This window comes from Seriola lalandi, unplaced genomic scaffold (assembly GCF_002814215.2).
Source record: "Seriola lalandi dorsalis isolate HSWRI2012SDOR001 ecotype SW California unplaced genomic scaffold, Sedor1 jcf7180002054748, whole genome shotgun sequence".
Classification (NCBI taxonomy): domain Eukaryota; kingdom Metazoa; phylum Chordata; class Actinopteri; order Carangiformes; family Carangidae; genus Seriola; species Seriola lalandi.
Genome location: NW_019525301.1, coordinates 5696465 through 5722999, shown reverse-complemented (window position 1 = coordinate 5722999; position 26535 = coordinate 5696465). Strand labels below are relative to the sequence as shown.

General features: G+C 41.4%; 3 protein-coding genes across 3 annotated transcripts; all 3 read right to left on the bottom strand.

The window, feature by feature from the left end:
- Window positions 1–564: 564 nt before the first annotated feature.
- drc2 (dynein regulatory complex subunit 2) lies at window positions 565–10809 on the bottom strand. The gene is made up of 9 exons (XM_087178927.1): window positions 10752–10809; window positions 9263–9446; window positions 4576–4743; window positions 4310–4479; window positions 2781–2950; window positions 2532–2701; window positions 1465–1683; window positions 1240–1371; window positions 565–1119 (listed from the first exon to the last, which is right to left on the bottom strand). Exons 2-9 carry the CDS (start codon window positions 9398–9400, stop codon window positions 817–819), a joined length of 1470 nt encoding a protein of 489 aa, XP_087035053.1. The 5' UTR covers window positions 9401–9446; window positions 10752–10809; the 3' UTR covers window positions 565–816.
- Window positions 10810–14688: 3879 nt separating this feature from the next.
- LOC111668629 (acidic mammalian chitinase-like) lies at window positions 14689–18480 on the bottom strand. The gene is made up of 11 exons (XM_023424724.2): window positions 18423–18480; window positions 18303–18329; window positions 18005–18209; window positions 17707–17763; window positions 16866–17031; window positions 16636–16760; window positions 16415–16538; window positions 16080–16262; window positions 15879–15995; window positions 15657–15789; window positions 14689–15012 (listed from the first exon to the last, which is right to left on the bottom strand). Exons 1-11 carry the CDS (start codon window positions 18445–18447, stop codon window positions 14765–14767), a joined length of 1410 nt encoding a protein of 469 aa, XP_023280492.1. The 5' UTR covers window positions 18448–18480; the 3' UTR covers window positions 14689–14764.
- A 2955-nt stretch (window positions 18481–21435) lies between these two features.
- LOC111668628 (chitinase-3-like protein 1) lies at window positions 21436–25273 on the bottom strand. The gene is made up of 11 exons (XM_023424723.2): window positions 25213–25273; window positions 25062–25088; window positions 24724–24928; window positions 24464–24520; window positions 23841–24006; window positions 23573–23697; window positions 23344–23467; window positions 22602–22784; window positions 22385–22501; window positions 22140–22272; window positions 21436–21963 (listed from the first exon to the last, which is right to left on the bottom strand). The coding sequence occupies exons 1-11, from the start codon at window positions 25235–25237 to the stop codon at window positions 21632–21634; spliced, it is 1494 nt and encodes a 497-aa protein (XP_023280491.1). The 5' UTR covers window positions 25238–25273; the 3' UTR covers window positions 21436–21631.
- Window positions 25274–26535: the final 1262 nt, after the last annotated feature.

Sequence of the window (26535 nt, the reverse complement as noted above, 5' to 3'; positions counted from 1 at the left end):
AGAAAACAGATTCTTTGGTCTAATGAAACCAGGACTGAGGATTTTGGTCAAGCTTAAAATTGGGTGTTCTTCTGGAAGTTTCTCCGTCTCCACACAGGATCTCTGGAGCTCAGAGTGACCATCAGGTGAGTTTTAATTTGCCTGTTCAGGCACACTTTGTTTTAGTTCCCTCCACTGTTATTGCTTCTTGTGTGTATGATCGATCTCTGTTCATTTTTTCTCTGCATGCCCTCATAAATGCACAATCAGCTGTTTTTGAAAATTAAATGCTATTAAATAGGATATGTCTCATCACTATTAAAAATGTTTTATTTCCCATGATGATCTGTCCCCAGTTAAATTGTGGAGGAGCATTTTTTTTTATTTAATCAACACAATACTAACCATGTTTGAAAATCAGTTCATATTTCTGTCAATTATGATACACAGAAAGTTCCTATGTTATTTTAAAAGTTTTAATTAAAGTTTGGACCAGTTATCTGTCTGTTTCCAAACTGCATACACTGAATAATTGATCAATTCAGAGAAAAATCAACAAAATAAATAGATCATTAAGATATTCTTAGCTGCATCACATCAATGGTCAAATTATCAGTTATTGTGTGTGTGTGTTTGTGTGTGTGTGTTGTGACTCCCTCCCTCTCTCAGGCGAGATTTCCTGGTTACAACCAAATGTTTGGTTTTATAATAAGGTCAGACAACCTTTACAGTTTTATTTATATATTTATCAAAGAAAAAAATGATCAGCAACACAATGCCAAAGTGTTTTTCTGGTGGTTGACAGACTGTTAATGATCATCATGTTTCACAGGTGCTTCAGATTTTTTTTGGAGAAGCTGTATGTTTGACGGCGTGAACAGCCCTGGTGATGTTGCGCCGGCTGGTGGTGTTCAGTGGGAGCGCAGTGGTCGGGGCTCGGGATACAGTGAGCAAAGCATGGTGTGCATCCAGGGCGCGGTCGCTGGTGTTCATGTCGTCCACCTGCTGACGCAGCTGAAGCCTCAGCTGCTGGTTCTGTCGGCTCAGGTCCTCTCTCTGTTTCTTCAGAGCATGTCGAAGCAGCAGAGCCGTGTTCACGCGCTGCCTCAACTGCTGCAGCTCTGGAAACTCAGATGACTCCTACAGAGAGAGACACAGAGCTCAGTTTGGCCTGTCTGTCTATCTGCCTGTCTGTCTGTCTATCTGTCTGTCTGTCTGTCCAACAGGAAGACCCCAGACCCAGCCTAGATCACAGCCTACCTTTGCAGGTTCCTCCTCCTCAGTCACAGATCTGTGATTCTCTGCTGCTGCTGATGATGATGATGTCAGGACCTTTTCATGCTTCCTCTCCAGCTTCCGACACATTTCAGCGACACGTAAAACCTTTTCCCCCTAAAGCAGCAGAGTGAGGTCAGAGTGAGAACAGATGGATCACACAGTTGTACTGTAGCTCTGCCAGCAGACAGACAGTGTGACAGATTTCACCTTGGCAATCACTGCCTGGAGTTTCCTGATGGCGTTGTTGCTCTGTATGGTGAGGTGCATGAGCTGCTTCCTGGCTGCTGAGCGACCCTGACTCAGCTGCTGGCGAAGCTCGTCATTCTTTTTATTCACCTCGTTGCTGGAGGCCATCAGATCTTGTTCCTTTGACTCATTTTCTGTCTGACTGGAGTTCAGCTTCTCCCTCAGCTGAATAACTGATTCCTGGCAGAGCAAAGACACAAAGCGACAATAACACATCATATTTCATCATCCAGATGATCAGAAGAGTCCACAAGGATCATCTCCACCACTTCTCACTGTCACTGCAGCCAATCATCACACAGAAACCAGGAGACGAGTTCTTACAACTATCTGTGTGATTTTGTGCGACGTTGTACTTTGTGTTTGTATGTGTGTGAAGTACACAACTTTGCTCACTTTGTATCACTTTTAATCAATCCTCAGAATTTTTTTTGGAAAGTTTTGGAGGTAAAGACATAATAGGGCGCTGCAGGGATGGTGTCTTTCGGATTATTATAGAAAAGAAATGAAAGTTTCTGATCCTGACAGGTTTTGTTCAGCAGGATCATCTTCACTAATGAACACTACTTTATGATGTTCAAAATACAATCAGTAAAAAGATAATGTTAGGCTATAAACCAACTACACCAAAGACACATGACTTCAACATCACCAACACTAAACTTCAACGTGTAGTTTGATTTAGCTCTGACCTCTTCTACAAAAGCCTTTCCTGTAAAGGTGGACTGGTGAGTAAATCTGAACAACCTCTGTAGTCTCATTTAGACATTTGTTAGCAACTGAGATGTAAAAGCTTCATGAAATGAGGAGTGGGGTAATTACTGACTGATTTTATGTTGGAGAATGAAACGTTAATATGTCTTGAGCTTCTGTTAACCACAAACAACCTTATTCCTGTAGAACTACAGTATATATCTATATATGAAACACAAATGTGGCCGTGAATCGTATGTTTTATACATATATACCGTATATATGATATACCAGTCAACAGGTATAATAGATATATGTTCCCTCTCTGCCCTGACCTGCAGCTCTTTAACCTCCTTCATGTTTTCAGCTGTTATGTGAAAGTAAAGCTGCTCTCTGGTGACCAGGTTTTCCACCTCTTCTTTTTTTCTGCAGCAGAACAGCAGAGCCTCCTGGATCTGAAGACTCTCCTCCTTCAGCGTCTCCTTGCCATCCTGGACCAAAACAGTGAGAGGAAGAGACAGGAGACAAACCTCAGAGACTCAGTTGGGACACCTGTCATATACCTGACTCAGTAAGGTTGAGAGAACTGGTTGTGTGTGATACCCTCTGCTTTAGAGCCTTCTCATACGCTCCAATACAGTTACTGTGCAGACTGTGGATTTCAACCATCACTTCTTTGTGTTGCTGCTCCACAGTGAGCACTGCGTCTTCCAGATCAGCTCGCTGCTGCTGAGAGTGTGCTGACATCTGCTTCCTGAAACACACACCATTCACACATAGATTATGAGCATAATGAAGCAGTAGATAATCCATAATGGTTTTGGTGACACCTCCACTTGCACACAACAAATATCAACATCTAAACCTCTCTTTGTAGTCATTTTGTCTCTTTGTAGTCATTTTGTCTCTTTGTAGTCATTTTGTGTCTCTTTATAGTAAGTTGTCTCTTTTTAGTCATTTTGTGTCTCTTTGCAGTTATTTTATCTCTTTGTAGTCATTGCGTCTCTTGGTAGTCATGTCTCTGAGTCACTGTGTCTCTTTGTAGTCATTGTGCCTCTTTGTAGTCATTTTGTGTGCCTTTGTAGTTATTTTATCTCTTTGTAGTCATTGTGTCTCTTTGTAGTCATTCTGTGTCTCTTTGTAGTCATTTTGTGTCTCTTTGTATTGATTGTATCTCTTTGTAGTCATTGTGTCTCTTTGTAGTCATTTTGTGTCTCTTTGTAGTCATTCTGTGTCTCTTTGTAGTCATTTGTGTCTCTTTGTAGTCATTCTGTGTCTCTTTGTAGTCAATCTGTGTCTCTTTGTAGTCATTTAGTCTCTCGGTTGTCATTCTGTCTCTTTGTAGTAATTTTGTGTCTCTTTGTAGTCATTGTGTCTCTTTGTAGTCATTGTGTCTCTTTGTAGTCATTTCGTGTCTCTTTGTAGTCGTTGTGTCTCTTTGTAGTTATTTTGTGTCTCTTTGTAGTCATTTTGTGTCTCTTTGTAGTGATTTTGTCTCTTTGTAGTCGCTGTGTCTCTTTGTAGTCAATCTGTGTCTCTTTGTAATCATTTAGTCTCTCGGTTGTCATTCTGTCTCTTTGTAGTCATTTTGTGTCTTTTTGTAGTCATTTTATCTCTTTGTAGTCATTTTGTCTCTTTGTAGTGATTCGTTCTCGCTTTGTAGTTATTGTGTGTCTCCCTGTAGTCATTTTGTGTCTCTTTGTAGTCATTCTGTGTCTCTTTGTAGTCATTTTGTGTCTCTTTGTAGTCATTTTGTGTCTCTTTGTATTGATTGTGTCTCTTTGTAGTCGCTGTGTCTCTTTGTAGTCATTCTGTGTCTCTTTGTAGTCATTGTGTGTCTCCCTGTAGTCATTGTGTCTCCTTGTAGTCATTCTGTCTCTTTGTAGTCAATCTGTGTCTCTTTGTAGTCATTTAGTCTCTCGGTTGTCATTTTGTCTTTTTGCAGTCATTGTGTGAAGTGTGTGGTCAGTAACACTGTGGTCAGTAGCAAAACAGTCAGCTCACTCATTAAACACACAGTCTTTGCCGTGATGCAGCTCCACTATAAATCACTGAAGGAAAACCTAAATGATGAGTATTTTGTTTTGTGTTTAGGGGAGCTCCTCAGACTGACCCCTCAGAGTTAAACCTGGAGCTCAGCTGCTGCATGCCATTCTCCCAGTGCTGCTGCACAAACATCATCCATTTTTCATGCAGAGCCCACAGATGCTCCAAACGTTGCAGGTGAGCCCGGCGCCCATGAGCCGACTGACGCTCCTTCTCCTGCAAGTCACACACCAGGTCCTGCACAACAAACAAGGAAACAGGAAGTGGCGTACTAAGAGCAAAGACGTTAATGTCAGTGTGAAGGACAGGTTGAATCGCGCAGCAGCGGCCCACCTTGATGACGCTGTCCAAGCCCTCCAGCTGCCGCTCAAAAGTCTGACTGAAGATAGAGATTTCTTGACGAAGCTCAGGGTCTCGAGTCTGACGGAGAATTGCCCTCCAGCCTTCATTCAGCTTCCGCAGGTTCTCTGCAGTGTTCTTCTCCTCCTTCTCCAACTTGTCCTGATCCACACAGAGAACAATGATGTGTTCAGTAGATAATGATGGAAGAGCTGATCGCCACAAAGTTTTCAATCATATATTACACACTTTGTTTGGCTGCTTTATTGATTTGCCGACATGTTAAGTAGACACCACTTATTTCTAACAAGAAGTAGCTGAAGTTTTAGTAGAAAACTCCCACGGGACATTTTGGAGAGAATTGATAGTTGAACCATTCATGGAATTTATAAAAGAAAATACATTTCTCAGAGTCACACTGGCCTCCCATCAAATTCAAAATCCAGGTGAAGATTCTGCTGATGACATTCAGAGTCTTGCATGGCCAGCTACTTGTCTGTATCAAAGAGCCACTGCAGTCATCTGATTCCAGGATTTTAAGCCCCTCTGATCAGGGTTTGCTGGGTGTTCCTCGCTCCAGGATCAAGAGTAAAGGAGGATCCTGAAGCTCCTGAATATTGGAACTCTCTCCCATTGGAATCAGGAGTATTTGTGTAGACTTGTTTGTCTCATTTGTTCTGTTTATTTATTTTTGTGTGTTTGTTCTGTTTTATTGTGAAGCTGATAAAAATTAAATTAAATTAAATGTACTGATGCTACCTTCCCTGGTGTTGATCAGAGATTATCCTTAGAATCAACTCCTTTTCATTCTGTGGAGATGTTTGTTGTTCCCGTTGTTTACCATGTATCCATTTTGGTCCTGTTTTAATCACTGTGTGATATTTGCATTGTGGGAGAGGAGAGAGGGGTTGGGGCACTTTGATCCATCACCAATGATTGCCCTGACTGTCACCTCCTTAACATCTGGTATCAAACAACTAAAGCCAATGACACAACCACATGTCAGTCCAATTCAGAGCTGAATAAAGCTAGCAGACGTTCATCTGGATAAACAGCTGATCACCAAAAGTATCAAATATAAAGCTTCTTATCAGCAGATTTTCTGGCTCTGAACTTATTTCAGAGTTATTGCTCAAATCCACAGACTGAAGCAGAAACTGTAGAAAAGACACAAAGACACAAGTGTCACTGTCTGAGCTGCAGAGAAACTGATAAACACATCCTCAAATGTTTCCAGTTTTTACAGTGTATACATGTGTATTACTTGCAAAGTTTTTTTTGTTTTGTTTTTAAAATGATACGCTGACAACACGTAGCAGGAAGTCCACATGGCTTATAGTTTTTTGCAATATATTTGTATATATTAGGATATTTTTTGTCGATTGATTTTTTTTCAATTCTACGTCGTTTCGTCTGACGATGGAGAAAATAATGCACACGAAGGAAGAACTCCTGGCTTTAAAGTTTACCAGATGTGGAGTTAAACATCCCATACTGGCTGAGCTGAAGAAGCCGTACCGTGGATGCAGAGCTGGGGCTAAGCTAAAGGCTAGGAAATGGAGATGTAAGCCTTTTCTACCATCGATCCTCATGGGAAATGTCAACTCCCATGCTAACAAGTATGATGAACTGGAGGCACTTGTGAAGAGCCAGCGAGCACATTGTGAGTGTAGTCTCATGTGTTTCATGGAGACCTGGTTAAAGACAACACCCCTGACCGTTGTGTGGATTTACCCAGCTTTCACTGCAGTATGAGTGGACCGGGACGCCGGAGCACCCTGATGCATTCAATGCAATATCAGGGGTTTTTAACCATGTCACTCTCACCTCTCACCTGACTGGGTTCACTCAGTATGTTGACTGTCCCACAAGGGAAGGAGTCACAGGAAAATGATAACAGCAAGGACCGTGACCTTGATAGAATGGTTGAATGTACCACAGACAACATTAACTTCTGTATGGACACTGTAATACCAGCAAGGACTGTACACTGCTTTCCAAACAACAAACCCTGGATCACAAGTAACATCAAGACCCTCCTCAACCAGAAAAAGGAGGCCTTCAGGGATGGAGACAGGGAGAAGCTCAGGTTTGTGCAACATGAGCTGAAGAGAAGATTAAAGCAGGAGGATGACTACAAAAAGAAAGTAGAGAGGAAGCTGCAGCACAACAACACCAGAGAGGTGTGGAAGGGGATGAGGACCATCACTGGCTATAAAGAGAAGAACAGCCAGGCAACATCAGGTGATGTGGACAAGACGAATGAGTTCAACCTGTTCTACAACAGGTTTGACACAGCCTCACCTGTTATCTCTCCCCTGGAGCTTCTCCTATGGCATCTCTTCCACAACCTGACACTGCAGCTGCAACACCCTGGGATCAAGTCTCCCGTCCTTTACAGCGGAGGAGGTGAGGGTGGAGCTCAAGAGGCTACATCATGGAAAGGCAGCAGGCCTGGATGGTGTGAGTCCGAGGCTGTTAAAGTACTGTGCAGTCCAGCTGGCTGAGTCTCTCCAGAGGATCTTCAACTTAAGTCTAAAACAGGGAGGGTCCTGTTGAAAACATCATGTTGCGTTCCAGGCATAATTAGGGCGCCCAGCTGAGATAAATGACTACAGACCAGTGGCCCTCACATCACACATCATGAAGACCCTGGAGCGGCTGCTTCTCCACCTTCTGAGGCCACAGGTTCAACATGCACTAGACCCCCTACAGTTCGCCTACAAAGAACATATTGGAGTGGATGATGCCGTCCTTTACATGCGCCACCGGATGAGCTTTACTTGGATGAGCCAGGTGGTTACATGAGGATTATGTTCTTTGATTTCTCAAGTGCATTTAACACCATCCAACCCCCCATCCTTAAAGACAAGCTGGAAGGGATGGGGGTGGATCCCTGCTTTACGTCCTGGATTGTGGATTACCCGAAAAGACGATCACAGTACGTCAGGCTGTGAACTGTGTCTCAGGGACAGTGATGAGCAGCACTGGGTCTCCACAAGGGACTGTTTTGGCTCCATTCCTGTTCACCCTGTATACGGCAGACTTAAAATACAACTCTGAGTCCTGCCACATCCAGAAATACTCGGATGACAGTGAAGGGATATGTTATCTTTGTGACTGTATGCATTGTATGATTAAAAAGGCAAATCAGCCTTGAACTGATGATTATGATTGTTTATGAACATTGTGACACTGATTGCCGTTTGAGATTGCAGAATGATGTACAGGGACAGACAAGAAAGTACGACATGTTTAGATAACAGGTTCAGGTCAGAGTGGTGTGAGGAGAGAAGAGGCGGAGTGACCCGGTTACACAGAGAATGTGTGTATAAGAATGAATGTCTGAAACAAGGAAGTACTGCATGCTGCTTAGACGAGACGAGAGCAGGGTGGTCCAGAGCTCTGTAAGCAATCTCAAACTTATCTGCTTGACTATACTTTTAATAAATTAGACGTATTGAACTTTATCTGTTGTCCTGCATACTTCATCAAACGAATGCGCGAGTCCTGTTTGGTTATATATAAAAGGGTAAAATGAATCTGGACTCAACAACAGCTATTGTGGCATGTATCAGGAACAGGCAGGAAGAGGAGTACAGGGATCTGATGATGGCATCAGTGAATGGAGCGACAAGAACTGCCTCCTTCTAAACACCTTCAAGACCAAGGACATGGTCATGGACTTTAGGAAGTTTAGCCCCACCCTTCAGCCAGTCAACATTTGAGGGAAGGACATTGAGGTGGTGCACACTTATAAACACCTAGGTGTGCACCTGGACAGTGAACTGGACTGGTCCCTGAACACGGATGCCATCTACCAGTAGGGGGCAGAGCTGGCTCTTTTTCCTCAGGAGGCTCAGGTCCTTTGACGTCTGCAGTGAAATGCTGCACATGTTTTTCAGTCAGTGGTGGCCAGTGGACTCTTTTATGCTGCAGTCTGCTTGGGCAGAAGCATGTCCAACATAAACACCAGGAGACTGGACAAGCTGGTCAAAAAAGCTGGGTCTGTGCTTGGCAGGAGTCTGGACTCACTCAGTTGTGGAGAGATGCATGCAATGTAAGATGGAGGCCATCTTGGACAATACCAACCATCCTCTCCACAACATTCTGGCAGGACAGAGAAGCAGCTACAGCTGCAGCAAACGTCTCATCTATCTGCGCTGCAGAACAGAGAGGTTCAGGAGATCCTTTGTCCCCACTGCCATCAGGCTATACAACACCTCAGCCAAAGGAAGTGGACTAATCTAATTATTATTGTTTATTTATTATGAACTGTTTTTGTTATTATTATCAACAATGAGCTAATGGACACATGAATTTCCCCTAGGGGATAAAAAAGTATCTATCTATCTATCTATCTATCTATCTATCTATCTATCTATCTATCTATCTATCTATTTAATATTTTGATGATCATTTCCACCGTTGCATTTAAAAATAAATACAAATTTCTACATTTGAATTCAAATAACAAACAATATATAACATTCCATTATATTCACATAGGAATTTATAACAGGAACAAATTCTCCATGAAAAGTTCAAATGTAGTTTTTGTGCTTAAGAAATAAGTCAGATGTAAAATACATGATGACACCTTCTCTCTCCATCTTTAACCACCGCAGCTCTCTTCATTATAGCAGATTAGTAGAGATTAATAGAGATTAATGAGAGTTACCTTCAGAAACTGAGCGAGTGTTTCCTCTCTTTTCTTGGCCATCTCCTCCTCAGCCTGAGCTCTCTGCTGCAGGAACTCCAGCCTCTCCGTCCTCCCACCACCCTTACCTCCTCCACCTTTCTTGGCTTTTTTCGGCATTGTTGCCTCCTCCTGCTCGTCACTCTGACACTGCTTTCTTTAATATCTGACCATCAAAATTAGAACATCACTGTTAGAATCAAAGCTTTTAAGACAGACAATTTCAGCTGATAGGCGTCACGTGTAGCAGGTGGACCAGGAGTTTTTTAAATGGGCTCACGGGGTGGGTGTGGAGGGGCTGACAGGCCTCAGGGTACATTAGTGACACAAGTTTCCTTCAGCAGGTTGTACTAAATAATGACGTGCTGTAATACAGTGGCCTCAGAAAGTCCTCAGACCCCATCACTTGCTGCACTTTAGTGTTTAAAATGTTCTTTAAATTGATTAAATCGAGTGATTTGGTAATGAAATTCACAAACCATATGATATGTGTTTATAGAGGTGCTCAGACTCAGGAGCTTCCTGTTTCCTCTGATTATCCTGCAGATGTCTCTAGTCCACCTGTGGTGAATCCAACTGATTGGACACACACGCCTGTGTACAGAAGCTCACACAACTTACAGTAATCACCTTTTTTTTTTTTCAAAAATGTCTGAATACATTTTTGCTCTGTTGTTTTACATGAAGAATTAAGGTCAGTTTAATCCATGTGAAGTTAAAGTGTGTGAAGACGTCTTGAAGTCAATATTCACGTCCTCACTACCTCTGTGTCTGCAGCCCAGTATCGAGGAAATAAACCAGAGCTGAAACCATTGGGTGATTCATTGGTAAGTTTATAAATAGAAAATGAATTGGAAAACCATTGTTTCAATCATTTTTCATGCAAGAACCCCAAAATATCTCTGGTTCAAGCTGCTTCTTTGTGAGATCATTCCTGAAAGTGAAAATCTTTGGACTGTTGGTCGATAGAACCAGGCTTCTGAAGGTGTCAGCTACACGTTATAGTAAGAATCATTCATTAATGAACTGAGGAGTCCATAATCGTTAGCTCCATCCCTGTTCTTCACAGTCATTGGATGGTTTAACATGCACAACTATTGAATGTTGCACCAGCTCTCAACAGCTCTCTATTTCCTTATGACAACATCATTTCCATCCCTCCAGAGGTAACACAGCTCCATCAGCTACTGTCCTGGAAATGATCAGAGGTGATGTTTTACACAGATCAGAGAGACGTCTCGCTTTACTGCTGCTGTTGTTACATTAGTTTCACAGAGACAGACTTTGACTGTATCTTAGATATAACAAATAGTCAGACTTAAGACACATGCCGAATTCATCCATTGTAGTTTTTTCCGCAGCGAACGTAAACGTGCATTGAATTACGCGTTAGACGGGGATTTGACGGCAGCCCACCGGAGCAGTATTTAACGGTATTTAACGGCACCGTGCATGAAGTCTTTAAACTCACCTTTGAAAACTGAGAGAAAAACACCTATAAACCTGTCGAACTTTTTGCAGTCTGTAGCAGCAGGCAGTGTGTTTGTCTCTGGTCTCCATAGCAACGCCTCTATTCGTCAAGTATGTCACGTGACCCCTATTGTTATTTATTCATGTTTTTTCGTTTTCTTTTATTCTAGAAAAAGATACATTTAAGAAGACATACTGTGTGAGGGTCCTATTCAAGTAACATAAAGAAGTCCAACAATCGCTTCTGTCCGTCATACATTTAAAGTGATTTTGTGAATAGATTAAGTTCATTTTTCCAACCAGTGATATGGGGCTTAACCTTTAAATATTTGCATCTGTGAATAAAATGCCTACCTAACATAACAAAATTATTTATCAGAAAATCTAAATTCTCCTTAATAAGTGCTCCAGCTTTAACCCAGATCAAATTTAGTAAGTGTAGAAAAATGTCTTTGGATTATAGCTAGCTCTGAAACAAAGCCAAAACTCATGGACAGGTCCACACTGAAAGGAAAATATACTCTACAGTCTCAGTATCTCTGTCACAAAATCCACAGGGATTGTTCCAATTAAATGTTATATGCAAGAAGTGATTGGATGGATAGATGTCATTCAAAATTTGAAATGTTATTTCTTTGGCTTTAGGCAGGACTAGGATAAATAATGTTTCCTTATTTTCTTTGCCTCTTCATCACTGTATTCTTGAAGAAAACAAAGATCAATGTGGAAACCATGAGGCCAAAAACCAAAACAGCAGTTTCCCTCTTTAACCTATGGATGTATAGTCATATATAGAGAGACTGACAAATATCAATATCAATATGTACACGGACAGAGAAGAGGAATGAATGAATAACATTTATATATTACATCACATTGACTGAAGTAGAATGTCAGTGAAAGGTGAGGTATAGTAAAAGTACTACTACAGTGTAGTATTTATATATGATATCACTGGATTATTACTCATGCATTAATGTAAAAATAACATTTAACTGTCGCAGGTGGGTCAGGTGGATGTAACTGTAACTATTATTTTCATTATTGATTAATCTGCTACTCATTTTCTTGACCTTCTGGAGCCTTGTCAGTTTAAACACACACACACACACACACATATATATATATATATATATATATATACACACACACACACATACACACATGAGTTACCCTGTTTGATACCCCTGAGCATCAGTGAATGCTCCTCTGCTCTGCCCCTGTGGTACCAGGCTCCTTCCCTTGCCCAGTTACTTTCCTTCCTGTTAGACTGGCCCCTGGATCCCTCTTCCGGAATCTCTCCTCCCACCTGACTCAGTTGTTTTGTTCTGCTTTAGGGTCATCTGAAATCCTAGAACCACCGACTCAGGAACAAGGGACATGTCGACCGGAACCCCCGACGCTGGAACAGCTGATATGTCAGCCAGGGAGGTCAACGACTAAATAGACACAAGGGAGGGCAAGGGTGATTGAACACAGGTGAAACACATTAGGGCGGTGCAGACAATCAACAAGGAGGGAAACAGGACAAAGACAGGAAGTAAAAACATCAAGAGACACAGGGAAAGTAACTACAAAATAAAGCAGGAAATGACCAAACACAAAGTGCAAACAACACAAAAGTTCGAACATAAAATGTCCGTCATGGCGACCCCATGACAACAACGACAGCAGTTCTCCTCCCCCACTGAGCACAGCCTGGGTCAAGTCCTGCTTCCCCTTCCTGAGTCACCGAACAGTTTGCCAGAACTTCCTTAAGGCCAACTGAAAGTCCTCCTCCATAGCGTGGCCGAACTCCTCCCACACCTGAGTTTTTGCTTCCGCAACTTCCAAAGCCGCCCTTTTGGACATCTGGTACCCGTCTGCTGCTTCTGGAGACCCCTTGGCCAGCCAGGCCCTAAAGACCTCCTTCCTCACTTTGACTGCTTTCCTTACTGCTGGCGCCCACCAGCGGATCCTTAGGTTGCCACCTCGACAAGCACTGATGACCTTGAGGGCACAGCTCCTAACTGCCGCCTCTTCAATGGAGCCTTTGAACAGGGCCCACTCTGACTACATGTCCCCAACCTCCCCCGGGATGCACAAGAAACTCTCCCGGAGATGTACGTTGAAGATCTCACTGACAGAGGCCTCCACCTATGTTCCCAGTGCACCCTCACTACACGCTTGGGTTTACCAGGTCTGTCTGACTGCCTTCTCCGCCATCTGATCCAACTCACCACCAGGTGGTGATCAGTTGACAGCTTTGCCCCTTTCTTCACCTGACTGTCCAAAACATATGACCGCAGGTCTTATGATACACATTACTGTTCAAAGACGCTTTGTACGTACACAATTACAGGAACACTGTTTCATCCATTTTCTAGTTCAGGCAAATAAGATATGACAGAGTTATCAGATTATGGTCCTGTGAATCACAGCTGAGCTGAAAACAGGAGTTCAGCTGTTAAAAGCTCCTGGTTCAGTCAGTGGCAAAGATGATTCACTAGAGTCAGTCCAAAATTTGTTGACAGAGCTTTGTTTGCTCATGCACTGAAGACTGAACACCTCCACTCTGAATCTCTTTCATCTGAGTATCAAACAGTAACCCCCTGTAGAGCTGAATTTAGATTTAATTAACACTGACTCCATTGTTGACCCAGAGTCACAAGAAAAGATGAATGAAAACTTTGATAGAAACATTTTAAAACTACTTTTGCCGTGTAGGCAGTTTTTCTTCTGTTGCTCCATATGTTCAGTATATTCAAGGCAAACCTCAGTTTTCTAATAATCTGTTAAATACTTTTAGAAGAGCTGTAGGAGAAGTTGGGAGGCAAATACATTCCCCATACTGCTGTGAAGTTTCTGTCAGTTTAACAAAGTCCTTTGTTGATGCCTGCCTTGCAAATAAAACTTTTCACTCACGCTGGCATTAAACTTATGTAGGCTTGATGTGGTTTCTGATTCAGTGACCCTTGTCACATTAATAATTAAGTTCAATAATAAAACACTTATCAATAACAGTGATGTCTGAGCTGTAGTGTACCCTGGACAAAGTCTGCTAAATCCCTCTCACACTGGAAATGAGGGTGAAGGTGAGTGCTGCCCCCTCACACATATCTTATCTCCCAGTTTACTTTTGTCAGTTATTCTTATTCTTATGTTTGTTCTAAGTGAAGTCATTTCCTCTTTTTTGGTTGACTCTAGTGATTGGTTTGTCAGTCTATATTATATCTTTGAAGAGTCGCACTGCAGGCAGTAGCAGAGTTGAGTTCCTATCATGAACCATAAACACTGTTGTTCTTTGTAGTGTAGAGTCAGTAGCAGTCTAATTATCATGTCTTCAGTCTCATCTGCACCTTTGATGCTTTCTTATCTCACCACTGGTCTGACAAACTGACAAGTGATAAAAACCTATCATAATATTCAGACTGCACATTCATTGTTTTCAACATTGAACTTCTGTACTCACAGTAATGTGTATGCAAAGCTGGGACTCATTAGTATCACACTGTAGGTCTTATACATTTATTCATAGTTAATTTTATACTGTATTTGTACAAAGTTCCTGCAGCTTTTTGTGTTGATATGAAACACTGCACTTGAGAGGGTTATTGTGTTAGACATTAACAGAAATACTATACTCAAAGCAAGGTATAAATCAAGTTTTGATATCAGAACAAAAACTAACATATCATACTGTTAGTGGTGCTGGAAAAAAGTGACACCAAGCTTTACGGTTAAACTGTGGTAACATGAGGGTTTGTGGAACAAAGCGTCGAGAAACTAGCAGGTTTAAATAAATAGACTGAAACAATGAGCCAGCACTCAGTGATTAGTACCAAAGTACTTGAATGCTTGTGTTTGCAATCTGCAAAATGTCATTTATTTTACAAGAAAATATGTTGTATCTATAATGATGATGACTCACATAGGTGAATGATTGTAAACACAGTGGATATAAGAGAACTTGTTCAGTCAGTTTAATGGCTGATATTTGAATCAGTTGTAATACACATTGTCTCCATTTGTGGCTCAGGGCCACACGCAGCACTTGCAGCTGTCGTCAAAGACAGATCCGCTCCCACACGGCCTCAAGTGGGAGACGCCGCCAACGCACATGTAGAAGCTGGCCTTGTCGTCTGGGTTGGCATACAGACCGTCAGGTTTGCCATTGCAGAAACCGGATCCTGGGGCGTGGGTGGTGGTAGTGGTGGTGGTGGTTGGGGAAGTGGTGCTAGCACCAGGTCTGGGAGTGGTGGTAGGGGGCAGTGGGGGCAGCTCTGGATAAGGGAGGGAGAAGAAATGTTTGTTACTGAATGGATTTGAAAGAATAAATGTCCATTAATGTTTGTCTATAACTTGACACTGAATAATCCAGGCAGCACTGCACATTATTATTCCAGTATATTTCAAGATGTGGGATATTGTCAAGGCTCACAGTCAGGCAGATAGAATCCCTGATGCCGTTATCTGCAGAATACTACTTTTTGGTACTGCATTTTTGTCCTCCGCCATGGAGGTTTGTTTGAACTCAACTGATTTGCACCAAATTTGATAGAGGGATGGCTCATGGACCAGAGAAGAACTCATAAAATTTTGTTGCAGATCTGGTCAAAGGGGCGGATGCAGGAATTTTTCACTTGACTTCACGAAATATTGTGAGACAGGATATTTTTTGACACTTAAATCAATTTCTCAAGGAATATTGTTTGGCTCTTGATGTAAAAAATCTGAAGTATTTGTGGTGTTAAGATCTATGACTTTGTACACTTTGGTGATAATAATCTGGATCTGGGAGAGGTGTAGGATTGCTTTGGCGCGGGTATGTGGTCTACTACCATATAGAAACCTTGAGGGAAATTTGCTTCTGATAGGATAAAAAAGTGATAACTGTTAACTCTGAAGAATCATGCTATAAACTTACCAATATTAAGAAGTTTATGAAGATGAGCCAGCAGAGGGTGGCTGCCCTGTCCGCAGAATCGTCCAGCAAAATCATCCAAATCAAGGGCCCACACAAAGGCACCACCAAACCTATGCTCCTGCAGGTAGCGTACCTATTGGAGCAGAAATAAAAAGACTGGTGTAACTATCTTGGACACACTGTGAATGTGATGTAAAAATATAGAGATGATGTTCCACCTACCTTGATCTCATAGCTCTCCATGTTGTCGAATCCCACCCACTCATTGTTCTTGGTGGCATAGGGAACTTTCTGATCCTCAATCCACTGAATGGTGGTGCCCTTCACAAAACCACAAATCTAGGCCAAAGACAACATGATAAGCCATTAAATCCATGTGCATGATGTCATAATGAGTTTACTTGAGCCTCATCTAAACCTTACCTCATAATAGGACCAGAATCCAGCTTCACGTGTGAATGGACCAGCCGATGCAGCACCGCTAGCTGGGGCTCCAATGCTACTGTTTGATGATGTCAGACGGAAGGTGCGACCATAAGCAGCGAATCCCATCCTCAGCTTCTCCACAGGGGCGCCATTGTCTCTCCAGTACTTCATGGCATAGTCCTGCAAAGGTTGATGGAAGAGGTGAAGTGAAGCTAAAGTAAAAAGTAGAGTCCGACTGATACTGTCTTTTTAAAATTGTCGACTGATATGTCGGGCTCTATTAAAAAGGTCCCATCCAGTTCATCTCTCTTTAGTCCACAATGTCTACTTACTGTGTTGAAGTAGATTAGGTCACCGAAGTCCTCAGAGCCACGGAAAAGAGGGCTGTTGTGTCCAGTGAACTGCTCCCAAGTTCCATGGAAGTCATAGGTCATCACATTGATGAAGTCCAGTTCCCTGGAAACAAACAGGTACAACAGAAATACTAATTTCAAAAACCTCTCCTTAAATCCCAGTTTTGTTCTTTCAGAGGCATTCAAGGAAACACACTCACTTGGCAATCTCAGCAATCTCATAACCACCATCGATGGTTCCCTTCCCAGCTGCAACTGCAGCAGTCAGCATGAGCTGAGGATTGCCAGTGGCCTTGGCCTCAGCTGCATAGGCAGCAACCAGTTCCTGCAAACACACATCGAAGAAATAAGAAAAAAGTACAGCATAATCTAAACTGCGTAACAGAAACTGTGAGTTGCAGGCTGAAACTAAAGAGAGATCTGTCCCCACCCTGCAGAGCAAAGTGAACCTCTGTTTGTCCTCTGGGGGACTTCCACGAGATCCAGGGTACTCCCAGTCCAGATCCAGACCATCAAATCCATGAGTCCTCAGGAATTTGATAGAAGACTGGATGAATGTCTGACGGTTGGCTGGAGTAGACACCATGATGGAGAACCTGCATGGAACAATGAGCTCTGTGAAACCTTTATGTAAAGCAAACATCCTTAATTAGGTTTCAGCAGCTGTTAACTTTTGGGAAATAACTGATTGTAGTTTTAAAGGCATGGATGATTAATATTGATTGGAAATTAGTAATGTTATTAATACATTTTCATTTTTACGTGTTATCTTGATATCTCCTAAACCATATTATCTGGTTAACTATGCAGTAAATCACCTAGATGTAATTAGAAGTGGCTAGGTGCTAGCTTGGTTTAGCTAGCTATCAAAAAGAAAACTGTTATATCTAGCTTGCATTTGTCACAATAAAAATTTCGTTGGACCTTCAGGATGTTTCAACAATGTAACTACACAGAGAGCAAAATTATTCTGGCAAATATTTGGTTTACATATTGAGTTTCTTGTGGCTCAGTCTACGCCTGGTTTTGACTGTCTGGCCCACATACAGCATGATTGTCAGATGCTACTTGCACATCTGGACTAGTTCTGGCACACACAGAAAATCTTGGCTGTCAACACAAACCCAGATGTGTAAGTTTAGGGGCCAGAGTCGATTTGAGGTTTCATTTTGCTATCTGGGTTATAGGACATTGCTAACATAACTCCTAGCACTATGTACCTGAATACAAACAACTGATATTTTGTGTTTATGGTGTAAAATGTTACTCACTGTCTTGAACCAAAGTTCCAGCCACCAACAGCCAGCAGAGTCTTCAGATGAGGATTCCTGGAAGCAGCAGAGAGGATCGATTAAATTTCCATCTGACTTTATTCAAGCATGTAATTGCTTGAAACAGGCTCAAGTGAAAGAGGTGCATTTGCATTTTACAGTTGGAAACATCTTCAAGCTTGAATCAGCAACATCACCCTGCTGAAAGCTTCTTCTGAAGGCACTGAACTTCTCTTAGTTCATGGATTCTGTAGCTTAGCGTGACCTCTACAAGGGTACCTCATCTTTTGCCACTTACTTGGTCTTCAGAGCGTTGAAGGACTTGTAGAGGACGTCATCATTCCACTCGTAGGTAACCAGCTCGTTGTTATGGTTGATGATGGAGAAGGCATAGATCAGAGTGGTGCAGAGGAAGGGGTCCACATCTTTTGGCATATATTTGCCCTCACCAGGTCTGTACTGGGACCAGTTGGTGAAGTAGCACACCATCTGGGTGGCAGATCCTGTGTTGGAGTGAAGGATCGTTAAAGAGGCATTGATTACAGTAATGATATAAGAGTGAAACATCAAATCAAATGGTGAGTATTAGGACTTACCCAGCTGGCAAATCACCAGACATAAGCCTAAAGAACATACATATGTAGAAAACGTTAATGAAGAATAATTTGCGTGTGTGTATACATACATACATACATACATACATCATTATGAACTACCTGCAAGAATAGTGAGCCTGGTCATCTTCAATTCACTTCTCACACCTTCACTGGATTACTACAAGTAACAACAAAAAACAGACCAAGGTCTATGAGTGAAGCAACACAACAAAGCCACCATTCTCAAGATAATCACAATCAAAATGATAACTTTCTTTCCCTTGTGAACGTACCTTGAGATCAGTTGAGAGACCCAAACTACAGCAGCAACTTTTGTTCTTTTATACAGCTGATTGTGCCTGAAGGAAGGAGGAGGTGCAGCAGCCTTGTCCAATCAGAGTTCAATAACTGTAATGATTATTAGAAAATGATTTGATAAGATCTTGCAAACTAAGTGCTGTTCACAACATGCACCCGACACATGACCTGGTTGTAATTTAGGTCAGTGGAAATATCACTCATTATCATATCGTTAATCACCAACAACATCCTTTGAGCTCTGTGGATCATAGTCCTGATATTCGACTTTGGTTTGACTTTAATGTCTTTTTCTTATGTTTGTTACTATTTGTTATGTTATGTTGTCATGGTAACTTGACTAGAAATTAAAAGGTAAAGTTTAAACAAAATCCATTAATATATTATTCAGAGTAAGACTAGTGAAGAACTCATTAATCATAACATGAAACTGACAGATGATGTTACGTCATCTGTTTGTTCTTAATTTCATTGAAACTGTATGAAATAACAACTGTGTGAAAATACTTAATTTTGATATCTTTATTTATACAGCACTTTTATTAACAAAGTTACAAAGTGTTTAACAGAAAAATAAACCAGAAGGCAAGGCCAAAGAGCCTGAGTAGAGTAAAAAGAGTAGAACAGCTTAAATAAAAACACACACAGTGCTTATATCAACATGCAAAATTATTTGACAATAAGTGAAAAGAAGCAATAAAATATGTAAAAGCAAAATTTGGGATTAACCAATAAAGGAGGAGAAGAGTTATCTCATTTCAGCTGGAAGAGCGCTCCAGAGTGTCAGGGCTCGAACATAACGAACATCCGGTCACCCTTTGTCAAAAACCTTGACCTTGAGGTGACCAATGGGTCTCCCTCTGCAGATCTCAATTCTCTGTTGGGCACATACCATGTCAATAAATCAGAGATGTAATTGGGGGCAGAGCCATTTAAAGCCTTAAAAAATCAGTAATAAAATTTTACAATATATCTAAAAGTAGGGAGGAGAGCACTGGAGTGATGTGATTGCAGCTGTTCCAGCAGCAGCATTTTGTAGTAGCTGAGGAGGGAGGATGAGGCCTGCTGATGCCCGGATAAAATGCATTACAATAATCAAGACGAGAGTGAATATGAAAATGGACATCTTACTGGGACAGCTGGGAGCATGTTTTTAAAGATGATTGGATATTTTACACTGGAGACAGAGACGCACTCTGGAAAGATGAGGACAGAGAGGGAACTCTTCACCAGAACTGAACCAAGGATTTTTACACAGTGTCTTAGACCACCAGGTCACCAGGATTCCCCGGAAGTACAAACATAATAAACTGATTAATAAGTGTTTATATTTAGAAATGTACTTCCTTTTTTATATTTTCTTATAAATGTATGATTTTCCAAATAAATTCATGCTGTATTTCAAAGAAATCAACTTTTTGTAAAAGTTTTTGAACTCACTACCACTGAAAGCAGCTACTGATAATAAACTTGTTTTGACTGATTTGACAATGATAATCAAAACAAATAAATATGATTCATCATGAAATAACCAGTTCTGTTCTAATTCCTAGCTTCAACTAAAAGGGCACTCAGAGAGCGCAGACCACCACCACAACCAATATCAAACAACATACAGCAGACTCTGGCCCCTCCCCCATCCTTCCAGCAAGTCTGGTGCAAATCATTTCAGTTGATTTTGTGTGATCCTGCTGACAAACAAACTGACACAGGTGAAAACATGGAGGTAATTACTTTATCTCTCTCCTTTGTTGAACACAGGCCGTGACCGTTGACCATCAAGATGTTCCACAGACTGCCACTTGTCTTTATGCTCCACAATAATCTCTGATTGACACTGAGATAAGTTTGGAGCTGACTGTGGCACCTTGGGATACACAGAATGGTGTGAACAGCTGTACCATTTATAAACGTGTATAAACATGGAGACGTTACATCTACAGTGACAGAATAAAATATTCACTTCAGTGTGACAGTTTCATATGACTGCTCATACTTCAAGACTAAAAAAAGAAATGTTGTTACAGTTAAAGATGTGATGATTCAACCCAATAGTTATATAACATCATGTATTGAAGTAGAAGTAGAGCTGAAACTTACACTGATGTTTTATCTATAAATCTACACATTTAATAAATGGCAAATGAACTGTATATTTATTTTATAAAATCATTGAAATAATTAATTCAGTGTATAATCTCAACCATTGGTCTCGTTTAAATAAAACTCTTGCATTGTACCATTTTAGTCATTGGTTTAAAGGGATACACTCAGTTTTGCATGATCTATCGCTGGCTACTTTGTAGTTTGATTAGCCTTTTTTTTAAGTCATTTTGGACTGAAACATCTGCTAAATGAATGCAGTGTTATGGGATGTAAAAGTAACACAGCAGTCCTTTGAAGCAGATATATCTACACAGCAGTGATTTGAAGGTGCACTATTATACAAAGGTGCCAGGCTTTAACCTACATCCAGTAATACTATACTTCATCCTACCTTTAACCTTTGGCTCAGCTTGTGTTAATGTGTTGTGTTTTTTCCACACCCAAGCAGGACTCCTTACACTTTGTTTTTGACTTCAGAAATGATATTAAGGAATTTGAGTGAATGCCACCACTGCCAGTTAACTTGTTGGAGAGCAGACCTACTCACCTCCAGACCAGTGGAGTCAGTCTAGCTCCAGTTTTAACACTTTATCTGCATATTTATTCTGTCAACATTTCTACAATCGATATAATTCTTCATATGTAACATGTAGAAATGAGGAAGATGAGGTGAAAAGGTGTTTTTGTTTTGAATTATTTATCAGACAAGTTTTTGATTTGTCATCATATTTTTATTCTGATGGAACAGACGTGTTCAAAATTTCACTTTTGACGTCCAATTTACAAGCTTTTTTCTAAAATCACAGTTACAGCCTAATCAAAAAGAACAAAAAAGATTGTTTCTCCAGATGCATTCAGCTTGTTTGGTCAGATCTCAGATGTCAGACAGTGACAGTCCTCCACACTTAGGGCCACACACAGCACTTGCAGCTTTCCTCGAAGACAGTACCGTTTCCACACTTCCTCAGGTAGGTTCGGCCACCTGCGCACACGTAGAAGCTGGTCTTGTCATCTGGGTGGGCATACGTGCCATCGGGCTTGTCTTTGCAGAAGCCACGTCCTGGAATAGGGATGGTGGTCCTAGTGGACGGAGCGTTGGTGGTGCCACTGGGTTTGGGCGTGGTGGTGGAGGCTGGTGCAGCAGTGGTAACAACTGGTTTGGGTGTTTTGGTAGCGACTGGTTTTGTGGTAGTAACACTAGGTTTCTTGGTTGTGGTCGCTGGAAGTGGAGGCATCTCTGTGAGAGTTGACAGACACAGAAAGACAACATTATACCTAAAGTTCAGATACGAATTGAATTAAGGTACCACTGTAGTTCCCTAAAACATTGCGCATATTAACTTGCTTATTCTTGTCTTGCCTGAAAATCTGGGTAAACATTGGCTCACCAAAAAGAAGAGATGCAAGACTCACCAATGTCGAGGAGTTTGCGCAGATGGGACAGCAGAGGATAGTTTCCCTGTCCACAGAACTCTCCTTTAAAGTCATCCAGATCCAGTGCCCACACAAAGGCACCGCCATACTTCATGTTCTTCATGTACTGGACCTGTGGATTGAACAAGATTAGTCACAAAGTAAGGAAAATGAATTCTGTCTTGAGTTCCACTGTGCAGTTTAACCCTCAGTTGGTAATCCCTATGTATAGATGTTCCACCTACCTTGATCTCATAGCTGTCCCTGCTGTCAAATCCCACCCACTCATTGTTCTTGCTGGCATAGGGAACTTTCTGGTCTTCAATCCACTGAATGGTAGTGCCCTTCAGGAAGTTGCAGACCTGAGGGAACAGATTATGGAAATGTCATTGGATTGTTCCATGGTCTGTTTCCTCTACTTGTGTTAGAGAGATGTTGTATTTCATTTTGTTCACACTTCACCTCGTAGTAGGACCAGAATCCAGCTTCACGTGTGAATGGACCAGCTGATGCAGCACCGCTAGCAGATGCTCCAATGTTAGTGTTTGATGATGTCAGACGGAAGGTGCGACCATAAGCAGCGAATCCCATCCTCAGCTTCTCCACTGGGGTGCCTTGGTCTCTCCAGTACTTCATGGCATAGTCCTGAAATAGGAACGTAGGAAGTCTAGAGACAAGAGACCTAGACTTTTTTATGAACAGAATCAACAGGCTATCCTCATGTTTTTTGTTAAAAGGCCATAAAGTTCGGGAACTCGTGAGAGGTAAAGCGGAGAGGTTGAGGTATCCTGTTCTTTTAGATGAATCTGTCAAGCTACAAATGTACTAGATCCTACATTTCCCATAAAGCAACCAATTGTATTTTTCATGTTAAACACTCCCTGTGTGGTCAGTTCCTGCTTTTTCTAAATTCAACAACCCCACTTTGTGAAGATATGTTCACACTGGACTGTCAGGGCTGCTTTCAGTCTGAACACCTGTGAACTATTTCTAGTCTGAACCCATTATCACTCTGCTGTCCTCAGAGTTATTTTGTCACTCACAGAAGACTTAATATGTAGCTGTAGCTGAGTAGTATTCCTCATAATCAGTAACAGGCCTTTCTGTGTAAAACCAGTTTGGCTATTTTAAATATTGTACCAATCTGCTATAATAATGTCTTTCATCAATATTTAAGGCTCCATAGCTCTACTGGGTCTCTTACGGTGTTGAAGTAGATGAGGTCACCCTTGTCCTGTGAGCCACGGTACAGAGGACTGTTGTGTCCAGTGGATCGCTCCCAAGCTCCATGGAAGTCATAGGTCATCACATTAATGAAGTCAAGGTGCCTGGAAATGTGTATGGAACACTGATTAAGACCAGCTACTGAGCCAACCAATCAATAACAATGACTGATTAAAAGTAACAGAATTTTCAAAAAAAGGCTGCAGTACTTGGCAATCTCAGCGATCTCATATCCAGCATCAATGGTTCCCTTCCCAGCAGACACTGCAGCAGTCAGCATGAGCTGAGGCTTACCGGTGGCCTGGGCCTCAGCTGCATAGGCAGCAACCAGTTCCTGCAGATGAAGACAATTAATAAGACATGGTGTGTGTGTGTGTATGTCTGTCTCTGTGTGTGTGTGTGTGTGTGTGTGTGTGTGTGTGTTATTGATACAATACACTGTATCTGTTCCCTGTGGCTCAAGAGTTTATGACCCACCTTGCAGAGCAGACTGAATCTTTTCTTGTCCTCTGGGGGACTTCCACGAGATCCAGGGTACTCCCAGTCCAGATCCAGACCATCAAATCCATGAGTCCTCAGGAATTTGATAGAAGACTGGATGAATGTCTGACGGTTGGCTGGATTGGACACCATGATGGAGAACCTGCAGGGAAATTAGCTTGATGTTAACTAGAACTAAAAACTAAGAGAACTCATGCAACATATAACGAGATTAGCTTCTGTGGCAGTAGTTCATGTGACTTATTCTTATTGACTTCCAACACAAATACACATTAAGTGCAGTGCATTATTATAAATTCAAAGTAATACTCAGTTGTTGTTTTGTCAGAATCTATGAAGTTAATGTGACTCATAGGTTTAGAGTTGTAACAGCCTGAATTTGACTGTTTTGATACATGAAGTCACATAACGCATGTTCACACTAAACACATGATCATCTCACACAACTTGACACAGTTGAGTTCTTTTACTTTTCCAAAGGTAAAGGATTTCCTAATATTTTTAAACTAAACTTTTACAGTGTGAGATTCCAGTCCATATCCAATGTCAGAGATTTTTCAAAGAAGCTAAATTTCACTGAACAGAGCAGAAATACTCACTGAGCTGAGCCAAAGTTCCACCCACCAACAGCCAGTAGTGTCTTCAGACCAGGGTTTCTAGAACACAGATGTGATGTCATATGATTTGCATGATAGAGAATATTTGAGTCAACAAAGGCTTGTTGATCACACAGCATGTGAAAACAGCCGAACAGAGAAATGTTCCCATTATTAAAGTTCACATTTCAGTTTCAGTCATTTACACTCAGATTGAAGCTTCAGCAGCAGAGACAAGATTTTACACTGTGGAAAGTTCTTACTTGCTCTTCAGGCCGTTGAAAGTCTTGTACAGTGTCTCGTCGTTCCATTCATAGGTGACCAACTCGTTCTTGTTGTTGATGATGGAGAAAGCATAAATCAGATGGGTGCACATGAAGGGATCTACATTCTGGGGCGTGAATTTCCCAGTCCCAGGTCTGTACTGGGACCAGTTGGTGAAGTAGCACACCATCTGGGAGGCAGTGGCTGGAGACCAGTGAGAGAAAACTTGTGGTCAGCATTCAGTGCAGGAATGCATTCAGTCTCTATTATTTTCAGACATGTAGTCAGTGTCAGTACAAACTTCACAGTGCCCAAGTTCTATTTAGATTTAACTTACCCAGCTGGCACATCACCAGGCAGAGACCTACAGAGAGGAACACACTCAGATGCATTATTTATATTTTGAAACAGATAAAATAAATATTGATCAATGTCATTTATGAATGCATTATGGTGATGTAAAGCACTGAGGTCTGACAAGAGTTTACCTGCTAGAACAGTGAGCTTGGTCATCTTGATTTCAAAGCTCACAACTTCAACTTCAACTTTCTGAGAAACAAAGTAATACAAATGATTATAATATGATCACATATTTACAGATATGAGCTGTGAAGCAGTTTCATCTTGGTGCTTCAACAATTCCTCTTGTGATGCTGAAGATCTTTAGAGCTTGATGTTTATAATACAATCAAGCTAAGTTCCTTCAGTTACCTTAAGGATCAGTCACCCTTTTCACAGCAGACATTCAGCAGGAAAATCACAGGTGCACTTGATAATATTAAAAATGGCTGCATTCCATTTAGGTGAGCTCCAATTTCAAGGTGCTGGTGCTGTGCCTGCAGGCTCACTGTCTGTCTGAGACACTAGATGGAACTGAGCCGTCCTTAAAAACATTTGTTCACCCTTTTCTGCTTTGACCATTCAAAATTTCTGCTGTGAACTGTTTCACATTATTTCAAAATCATTATAATGACAACAACATAACTAACAACTGTGGCATGTTCATAATGACATTACTGAAGAAATGCCTTAATGATTCAGATCTTTGACTGCAGTTCAGTTTGTGAGCGTTCAGAGCACTTTCCCTGTCACAGCCAATAAGCCCCTGGTTGCAGGTGTTGCAGTTTAACTGCCACATTTCTATTCCAGCCCTAAATACAATGTTAGATGACAAACACACTCAGAGGAAACCAGAGCATTCACTTCAGAGCTTAGTGCTTACAGTCTACAGTCAGGTAGAGAGGAAATGAACTGTTGCTGCTGAATTCCTTACCTTGGGATCGCCAAGGAACCAGTGAGTTCTCCGGCTTCTTATATACAGTACATCAGCACCTGTGGAGGAGGGAGGTATCAGTCCTCAGATGTCCTGTGGGCAGTCATGACACATCGAGTATAGAAAAAGGGATAAGATAAGTAACTTCAGATATCAGCTGACATATGATGATAAGCTATAGTATATGGTATAGCGATAGTGCAACAAAGCAGCACATTACTTAGAAGACATCAGGCCATGTTACACACATACTGAGGAAGATGATTACAGATGAGGAAGGCCCAGTTAACAGTGAGAGGCAAATACATGAATGACAGGAGAAGAATATCACTGTTCATTATTCTTATAAGAAGGATTTAATTGAGTCAAGACAAGGTTAGCCTAGCTTAGAATAATGACTTAAAGCAGGGGAAACAGCTAGCCTGGCTCAGTCCAAAGAGAAATTATTATTAAACTAATTGTCTCTGCATGTATCCTATTTCTTTAACCTACAATTGAAAAATTATATATATATATATATATGCCCTTGGATACAGGG